At 42.8% G+C, this 10,307-nt stretch overlaps 1 protein-coding gene across 1 annotated transcript; it reads right to left on the bottom strand.

Moving 5' to 3' along the window:
- Nucleotides 1-1,431: 1,431 nt before the first annotated feature.
- Nucleotides 1,432-10,018, bottom strand: fkbp4 (FKBP prolyl isomerase 4). The gene is made up of 10 exons (XM_072694790.1): nucleotides 9,595-10,018; nucleotides 8,078-8,222; nucleotides 7,096-7,238; nucleotides 6,703-6,823; nucleotides 6,443-6,599; nucleotides 5,602-5,692; nucleotides 5,429-5,512; nucleotides 5,128-5,313; nucleotides 3,144-3,383; nucleotides 1,432-2,585 (listed from the first exon to the last, which is right to left on the bottom strand). The coding sequence occupies exons 1-10, from the start codon at nucleotides 9,682-9,684 to the stop codon at nucleotides 2,502-2,504; spliced, it is 1,341 nt and encodes a 446-aa protein (XP_072550891.1). The 5' UTR covers nucleotides 9,685-10,018; the 3' UTR covers nucleotides 1,432-2,501.
- Between the last annotated feature and the right edge of the window lie 289 nt (nucleotides 10,019-10,307).

The following is a 10,307-nucleotide window of genomic DNA, read 5'->3' as shown; positions in this document are numbered from 1 at the left end:
AAGTATTAGTAGTAGCAAGTTTTTATTAATATCAGTACTGATATTATTATTATTATTATTATTATTATTATTATTAATCTAGTAGTGGCAGCAATAGTTTTATTATTAGTACCAGTATGTTTATTAGTAGTAGTAGCAATTATTTTATTATTATTATTAGTAGTAGTAGAAACAGATTTTCTTTATTAATATCAGCATTAATATTAGTAGTAGCAATTGTTTTATTATCATTAGTAGTGTTAATTAGTATTAGTACCAGTATCATTATTATTATTATTATTATTAGTCTTTTAGTATTATCAATTGTTATTAGTATTAGTATATTCGTAATAGTAGTAGTAGTAATAGAAGCAGATCCAACAGTAATATAATGTAATATAAATATATATTTTTACTGCATTTACTTAATAAATAAATAAATAACAATTTATTAATTAATAAATAAAATAAATAATAAATCAATCAATTAATCTTCATTCAACTTCCTACTGATTGATTTAGAAATTCAATCAGCTCCATTGTGCTTCTGCAGTGTGGAATTTAGCTGAATATGATTTCTGATGATGTTGAACTACTGCAGAACAGCCCATTCACCACACCCTCTGGCTCCCTCTCGTGGACAAGGCAGGTCATTACAGCTAATAGCAGAAATCAATTCTATCAACTCCACTTCCCATATAGGAGCACTGTGCAGTTCTGTAACTCCAGACTGTGTCCATCTGTTTATCAGCCTCCTTTCACCCTGCTTGATCTTCAATGGTCAGGACCTCACTGAGCAGACTGTAGTAATTGGGTGGTGGGTCACTCATTCTCAGCACTGCAGTGACACTGACTGACATGGTGGTGGTGGAGAGTGTATTGTGCAGCAGGTGGTGGTAAGAGTGGATCAGACACAGCAGGGCTGCTGGAGTGCTTAAACACTGTGTCTGTCTGTCCACTCACTGTCCACTCTATTATTAGACACTCCTACCTAGCTGGTCCACCCAAGTCAGAGACAGAAGCTCTGCACACTGCAGCTTGTGTTGGTCATCCTCTAGACCTTCATCAGTGGAGCTCACTGGACGATGCTGGCAGGCGTGCCTGATCCACTCCAATCAGCTCAACAGACACTAACCTGGTTAGTGGGGTCCTATGGGGTCCTGAGCATTGAACAAACAGGGTGAACAGAGGCTAATAACAGAGTCTACAGAGAAACAGATGGATAGTCTGGGATTATAGAACTACAGAGTGCTCCTGTATGGTCAGTGGTGAAAGAAGGTGGTCTTAATGGGTGAGCTTAATTAAAATGACTACTAAGAGTTACTTTACAAGGTGAAACATCAAACATAAGTTCTTGGATTATTTTCAGGATCTTCTCAACGATCCACAAGACAAGCTACACCATATCCTCCCTCACGCTGAGCCAGAAGTAAGACTCGAAGACCAGATTAGTCAGCTTGTATCCTTTAATTCAACATTGTGGAGCAACAGTGACACTTGATGAGAACTAGTCATCCCTGTGTCCCTCGCCCTCTTTTCTCCTAATGCATTTCCACACAACCTGTGGCCAGCAGGGACATGTTTACCATACAGGACTGCTGAGAGGCATGGTTATATGGTCAATTCCAGTCTGGTCCATACATTTAAGAAGGTTTTTCATTTCCAGAAGAAGCTGGTCCAGGTCGACTCGATGCACTCGATGGAACTGCGTAGAGCGAAATGTTGAAGCTGACTGGAGGTTCTCCTCACATGGCCTTCAAAACATAGTGTAAACGTGCTACGCGCTCAGAGGAACCAGTAGAGCAGTCCCTCCCAAGTTCTCCTCGGGGGAAGAGCTCCTGCGTGTAGGGTTGTCCCATCATCGAGTGCTCGGGAGAGTCAGGAGCTTCACCTGAACCGCATGTCCAAATATGAGAATGCAAAAATCATACAGCTTAACAACTCTATGGACAGTGAACAGTGATAGAAATACAGAGCTATCAAATGTATACAAACCATACAGATCATGAATACCCAATAAACAAACAAATAAACAAATAAACAGTCTCGTTGCCCTGCCGTAGGTTTCCATGCATTTTAGGTTAACCAGCAGAAACGGAAAACGATCTAAACAGTACAGCAGCGCTACGTAACGATGCTCCCGTATATCATTTAGCATCAGCATCGGCGTCAGGCCGGTATCGGAGGCTGCAGTATTGGCTATTGGATGAGTAGTGCTGCAGTCAGCATTTACAACCTTCAATCCTAAACCCTTTCTCACGCCACGGAGCAGCAGCACAGTACACAGCTGGGCCAACTAGCTGCCTCACAAACACATTTACAAACAGTTCCAATGCAGACTCTGCCAGAGAAAGGGTCAAAGCAAATGATATTCTACATCAGGATCAGACATTCGGATTCACAAGCATACTCGCGCACCAATCTCTGAGGAACGATTCATAGCAGGTACAAAAACAAACAAAAAAAACAACCCTTTAAAAAAAATGAAATATACACACAAGCACACCCGAGTCAACACACTCTTATGCTGCAGTTTGCTCCTGAGCTCCGTTCTCCTCGATCTCCATTGAACTGTCAGGGTCTTTCTTTGCCTGATCTGCTTCTTTCTGCAAGACAAAAAATAAAAAAATCATATCAATTACTTGCAATTACTTTAAACAAGGCATTGCATGGACAAAAGTATTGGGACACCTGCTCATTTAATGTTCCGTTTGAGATCAAGGGTAATAAAAAACTGCTTTTGTTGGAGTAACTAAAATCTACTGTCCAGGCTAGAAGGCTTTCTACTAAGGATTTGATTGCACTTCATCATCCCCAGCTCCCCAACTCATCTCAAAAGTACTGGAAGGAGCTGCTCCACCATCATTCCAGAGAGCACAGTTCTTGCACTGCTCCTCAATGCTAGGGGGACCCCCTCTACTAGCCCACGCCTTGCATTAGGCAGCATGGTGCCAATAGGTTCATACTCATCTGCTCCAGAGAGTCCTGTTCTATTGACAGTACTTCTCTACAGGGACTAGACAAGCTGTGTGTGTGTGCATGTGTTAGAATGTGGTGTCCACAAACATTTGGACATACTGAACCTTTACCTTATATAGTTAATCTTTATTTTTTTTGTTTTATAAAAGATTCCACACTAACGTCACACCCACAGACGCACTTACTTTAGCATCCCTCTCTGCAAACTTCTGGAACATGTTCGCGTACAGACGCTTGTCCTTCTCGTGTTGCTCCTTGATGTGTTTCTGGCACAGCAGCACTTGGCTCTTCGCGGCCTTGTTGGATGGGTAGAGCTGGATGACGCGCTGAAAGTCATCTTTCGCCTTTTCAAATTCCTTCATCGCGAAAAGAGCCTCACCCCGCCTGAACAGAGCCTTCTCGTTATTCGCGTTCAGATCCAGCGCCTGAAAAGAGAATGAGAGCGAGAGAGAGAGCGAGAGAGAGAGCGAGAGAGAGAGAGCGCGAGAGCACAGGTGCATTAAAATATCACATCTGCTGAATCGCAAAATAACAAATTCTTCCATGTTCAGTCACTGATCTGAATGATTAAAAACACTCAGACATCTGCGAGCGTCTAGTTTTAGAAACTGCCAGAAACATGAATCTAAGACCCATAATATGAGCAAGTCTATGTGCATTAGCTACAACCAATCTGACACCATGATAACCTACACTGCTGACAGAACCAGCAAAAGCAGACCCACTTCTGTGTCCGAAACCGTGCCCTGTTCACTTTATAGTGCACTATATCAGGGTTCCACTCTTTTGTAGTGGTGACCAAAAACATACTGCTGAATTTTCAGCGCCCTGCAACAACCCCACAGTGCACTGTAATGTAGTTTCCAAACAATGCACACTAAACAAGTGTTGAATACCCATAATCCATAGCATCAGTCCGGTTTATGCGATGCACTCTGGCGTCCCACATGTGGCGATGTGTCCGAAATGGTTCACGATCTTGTTTGAATTCTGTTGCCTTTGACAGTGATCTGGATCTCGCATGTAGGGGATAGTGTATAGGGCTCAGCTTTGAAGACCTGGCCCCCAAGCCCCCCACCATCCGTTCGTTTACGGATGCACAAATGTCAGCCAGCTAATCAATAATAAAGTGTATAATAAAATATTATCTGGACTAAATAACTAGATTAGATGTTATCTTGTAGTTTGAAGTGGTTTAAAGTGGTTTATCACAGCAGTGAAGATAAAACACAAGATGTTGTAATGATCTTTTTGTACACACACACTAATTATTATATAAAATTATAATTAATATATATTTTTTATATTACACACACACACACACACACACACACACACACACACACACATATATATATATATATTAGTAGAGCTGGGCGATATTTAAAGACATTTTAAAGACATTTAAAGACAGACAAAAGGCACAAAATTTATCCTGTACTTGTAATCACAGAATAAATTTATCAATACAGACAGATTATCAAAAACTACTACTCAGATACTCTTCCATTCTGAGTACAGCGATTTTTACTCAATATCTGCTGAACTCTTTTTTTATTACACTGTTATTAATGAAACCTGCAGCTGATCAGTGTTTATTAGATACAATAAATACAATATCCTTAATAACCAAATTGTCACAATACAATAAAATAGTCATATCTAGCTCTAACATATTTATCATATATATATATATATATATATATATATATATATATATATATATATATATTGTGTATAAGTGTGTGTGTGATATATACATATATACATATATATATATATATAAAAACACATATTTACATTATATATACACATATTTAATATATAATTATATATTAAATGTGTATATATAATGTAAATATGTTTTTATATATATATATATATATATATATATATATATATATATACACACACATATTTACATTATATATACACATTTAATATATAATTATATATTAATATATAATGTATTATACACACACTATTTATTTTATATATATCCCCCATGTTCCATTATTATAAGCAAAAACTAAAATAAGTACATAAATAAATCTGCTGCCTGAAGCATAACCCCACTGTATTAACAATTTTATTACATATCAAACACTATAATAAATAAAATGTAAATGAATGTGTTCAACAACAGCAGAAAAAAAAAAGCTTCTATACCTTGTCACAGTTCTCGAGGGCAGGGCTGGGCTCTTGTAGTTTTAGGTAGCACATGGACAGGTTGAGGTGAGCTGCCAACCGCAGAGCTTTGGCCTTCTCTTCGTCCTCCCCCTGCAGGCTGGACTCGTGCTCCAGCCAGGACACAATGCGCTTATACTGCACTGCTGCCTGCTTATACTTGCCGTCCTGCAGAGAGACGCAGTTTGGGTGAGGAAAAAAAAACAAAAAAATAAAAAACCCAATTACAGCAAAAACCTCCTAAAATATCTCAGAGCTCCATTACAGCCTCTTGCACTCTTACTTTAAAATACTGGGTTCCTTTCTCTTTGACGATGGCACTCTGCTCCAGCTTCTCACTAGTGTTCATTTCCCAAGACTCTTTCGCCTGGAAGGGAATAGAAACACAGTAAACACCACATTTAAGTGCACATACGTTTAGCAGTACTGCGGATTCTGAGGCAGAGTGAAATTCACCTTCTCAAAAGCGGTCAGTTTGATTTTGTACTGCAGCGTAGCACCGGGTGGAATGCTGAATTTGGCATATCCAGCGCTCCCAAATCCATACCTGAAAATGAATATTAAAATATTTGATCACTACGAGTTCATCAGTACTAGTTCTAGGTCAGGGTCCTGTCTTACATATGTTGCATAATCAAGATGATCAGTGTGACAGCCTTAGCTTAGTATTACTACCAGTTGAGTAGTTCCTTCAGCTGAAGGGAACCTTTCAGGAACCCTCTAGCAAATTCTGGAAGCATGAAACCCGCACCCGAGCAACGTGCCGGCCAAACTCACTTCAGGACCGAGCTTCATGAGCAGCGGGTCCATTATTAGATCTGTGGATGTTCTCATCTCATTTCTAGAACATAAAACACCACCCTGAACCTCTTGATATGACTATTAGACTGGTATATGCTAGCTAACTGAAATTGACAAAAGTATTGGGACACCTGTTCATGCATTGTTTCTTTTGCAATCAAGAGTATTAAAAAGAATTTCTCCTGTCTCTACGGTCCAGAGAAGAAGGCTTTTCACTAGATTTGGGAGTAGCATCGCTGTGAGGATTTGACTGCAGTCAGCGACAAGTGACAAGCATCAGTGAGGTCAGGATGCTGGATGAATGATAACCACCCCACATCATACCCAACTTCCCACCTCATCCCAAAAGTACTGCAAGTTTTAGACTTCAGCATGTCTAAAACGAGTCTACGCTCATTACAGACTATAACAAGCGAGTCCTTGTGTGAAAGCAAGGCGTAAATAAACAACTTCACTGATCATCAACGGAGGTGTGTGTGCTGACGGGTGCACGCACTTCGGCTTGATGGTGAATAGAGACTCCTCTCCCTGTTCCATAGCCTGCAGGGCTTTCTCCACACCTGGCGGCAGGTCAAAATTCTCTCCATCTCCCACCTCAAACTTCAGCTCCCGATCATCGAACACGCGACCCTCATGCTGGCCCTCCACGTGCACTGAGAGAGAGAGAGAGAGTGAGTGTGAGAGAGCGTGAGGTGAAAAACTAGGAAGGGCTACCAGCGGTATCGTGTCCCCTCCGGCGACTGTGTGTGGGCTTACCTTCCACGGACGCTCCTTCATTGGGTTTAGTGTATCCTTCTCCTTTGGTCATGATTCTACGGACAATTCCACCGTCTTCATCATCAGTGATGTCTTCACCATGAAACTCAAACAACTCGACCTGTCACACAAAGACGAGCTCAATAAGCAATCGATGCTGCCGTGTCACCGGCACGCAAAAACCGCGTATCTCCAATTCTGTCATTTTTCACTTTATCATATTGAATCTGACCCTTATTCTTTACATTCTGTCTAAATTTCATGACGACCAATAGAAATGCTCCAAATTGACTTCCCAGGTTAAAAAAACAAACAAACAAAAAAAAAGACCATTGTGGAGATATAAGGTTCTGCGTGGGAGCAACATCATGCTGGTGCACAATTAGACTCTACCTGGAATACGAGGGCAGTGTTGGGTGGGATTTTGGGTGGGCTGCCAGCAGCTCCATAGGCGTACTCTGGTTTGCAGATCAACTGACAGATCTCACCGATGCGCATCGTGGCAACACCAATATCCCATGCTTTAATCACCTGACCTGCAGGACCAGATACAAGGCAGACACACTATATGAGACAAAAGTATTGGGACGCCTGCTCATCACCCCTTCTGAAATCAATGATATTATAAACAGAGTGTATCCTGCTTCTGCTGGAGTAACTGGCTTTCTACTAGACTTTGGAGGAGCATTGCTGTGAGGATTTGATTGCATCAGCAAGGTTGGGACATGGAGCACTATCCATCATTCCAGAGAACACAGTTCTTCCACAGCTCCTCAATGCTGGGGGGCTTTATACCCCTCTATAGCCCACGCCTGGTATTAGGCAGCATGGTGCCAGTAGGGTCATGATGTGGATCTGCTCCAGAGAGAGTCCTATTCTATTGGCAGTACTTCTTCTCTACAGGGACTGGACAACCTGTGTGTGTGCATTTGCACCTCGGTGTCAGCAAAGGGGCAGTGGTGGCTAAGGGGCAGTGGTGGCTAAGCGGTTAGAGCGCCGGGCCATCGATAACAGGGTTGTGGGTTCGATTCCCGGGCTCGGCAAGCTGCCACTGTTGGGCCCTTGAGCAAGGCCCTTTACCCTCTCTGCTCCCCGGGCGCTGGAGTTGGCTGCCCACCGCTCTGGGTGTGTTTGTATACTCACTGCCCCTAACACATGTGTGTGTGTGTGAGTGTGTGTTCACTACCAGATGGGTTAAATGCGGAGGACACATTTCGCTGTACAGTCCACACTGTACAGTGACAAATACGTGCACCTTTACCTTTACCTATAGAAGAGTGATATTTAGGAGCTATTCCAGCTACTTTGGCTAGTATTACTTGTTCTGTCAAACAACAAGAAACATCTGTCAAACATCTGTCAAACATCCACCCACCTTTGCCCAACTCGAAGGAGAACCTCTCTCCACGGTCACGGCTGGAGTCAAACTGTGTGCCATCCAAAAGCGTACCAACGTAGTGCACAAACACCTTATCTCCGGTCATCGGCAGCTCCGTACCCGTGCCCTCCTTTCTCACCAACTAGAACAAGACAGAAGATCCAGAAGACAATGAACACGATGCACAGAACCCACAGCATGCTACACTTAAAAATGCTCTAAAATCAGAACCAGTACTAGTTCTAGGTCAGGGTCCTTTCTTGAATATGCTGTATAATCAAAATGATCAGTGTGATAGTAATCCTAAGCCAAGGCTACTAGTTGAGTAGTTCCTTCAGCTGAAGGGAACCTTTCAGGAACCCTCTAGCAAATTCTGGAAGCATGAAACCCGCACCCGAGCAACGTGCCGGCCAAACTCACTTCAGGACCGAGCTTCATGAGCAGCTGGTCCATTATTAGATCTGTGGATGTTCTCATCTCATTTCTAGAACATAAAACACCACCCTGAACCTCTTGATATGACTATTAGACTGGTCTATGCTAGCTAACTGAAATTGACAAAAGTATTGGGACACCTGCTCATGCATTGTTTCTTTTCAAAGAGCTATTCAAAGAGTTTCTCCTGCTTTTCTTGGAGGAACTCACTCTCTACTGTCCAGGGAAGAACGTGGTCTGGTTTTCTGCTAGATTTTGGAGCAACATTGCTGTGAGGATTTGATTGCGGTCAGCTACAACTGCATTAGTGAGGTCAGGATGTTGGACTGATGATCACCACCCCACCTCAGCATCCCCAACTCATCCCAAAACTACTCCACCATCATTCAAGAGCACCACAGCTCAATGCTGGGGGGCTTTATACCCCTCTATAGCCCTCACCTGGCATTATTAGGCAGCATGGTGCTTATCTGCTCCAGGGGGTCCTATTCTATTGGCAGCACTTCTTCTCTGAATGTAGTCATTAGAAAGGGTGTCCATAAATATTTGGACACGTCGTGTAGCTACTAGCCAGCTACCTAGCTTAGCTTATCTGACAAGTCACGTTAGGCAAGTCATATCACTGTGTTGTGACACTTCGGCTAACTGAACAGCTCTACGCCTGTAAAACAGACAGTATGTGATGTTTATTTGCTTAGAAATGTTTTAAATAAGGGAATGGGAGGAATAATGATCTGTAGATCACCTGCTTACGCTAAACAGGCGAGCTAACCTATGTAGCTAGCGAGCGCCTCCAAATCCAGCAAATCCAGTTCCAGAAAGTTCGAATCCACGCCAGGATTTTGTCCCAACCGCTTGGGCGGCTCTGCTGCAGCAGAGCCGCCCAAGCGGTTGGGACAAAATCCTGGCGTGGATTCGAACTTTCTGGAACTGGATTTGCCAGCTCTACTGTAAAGGCACTTTTTCGAGCTCATTCATAATATCCACCACCTCCACAGCCTCGGATCCGTCCTAAAAGTTCAGAAAGCGTCCAAATATGTTAAAGAATCGCGTTCAGCACTGCTAAAAACCACCAATACCTTCAAAACCCCTCCATCTTTCTTAGGAGTTATGTCCTCTCCCTCCATTGGGATGCTGTTTGCATCATTCGCAACTTCTTCTGCAGTCATATTTGCCTCTCAACGTCTTCCAAAGATCTTCTGGGTTAAGGCGAATCCACGGCTGTCCCACACACCGAGGTAGTGTACCGCGATCCCGGGCTGCTGCAGAGTCAGATGGCCGCTATTCCCCAAAGCCGCGTCGCAGCGTCAAGTAAGGTGTAGCTAGTAAGTTTATGGCTGGTAAATCTCAAATTCAGCGTCTACGAAGCTGTTATTTGGAGATATCTCAACCTCGTGGCTTCTGGGGAACTTCAGCAACAAGCTGTGGCTTTAAAGCGAGCACCGATTATCGGCAGATTCGCAAGGAAGGGCAGCGAACTTTCCAGAGCAGCTCGAAGAGGAGGGACGAGGCGCAACGTGGACTAAGGCACCGTCAACAAATTAGCAAGAAAAAACAAGCCGGTAGTGAGGGAGCTTTGTGGAGGGAGATACTCGAGAAGCTTGATAAATGCTTGTAGTGTCCTGCTTTACGTAGTAATGTAAGTTAGTAATGTGCGAAATTAAATTTTGTTGTGTTTCAATACGACAGTGAGAAAGCGGGTTGTAATTTGTTGACTATCCCTAAAGCCGAGTAAACGGGGTCTTATGGCTATTGGCTCGGAAGCGTCCGTGGCGGGATCGTTCAAGGAGGA

This window comes from Salminus brasiliensis, chromosome 13 (genome assembly GCF_030463535.1).
Source record: "Salminus brasiliensis chromosome 13, fSalBra1.hap2, whole genome shotgun sequence".
Classification (NCBI taxonomy): Eukaryota; Metazoa; Chordata; class Actinopteri; order Characiformes; family Bryconidae; genus Salminus; species Salminus brasiliensis.
Note: the sequence above shows the minus strand (reverse complement) of the source record. Positions and strands in the feature narration are given on the sequence as shown.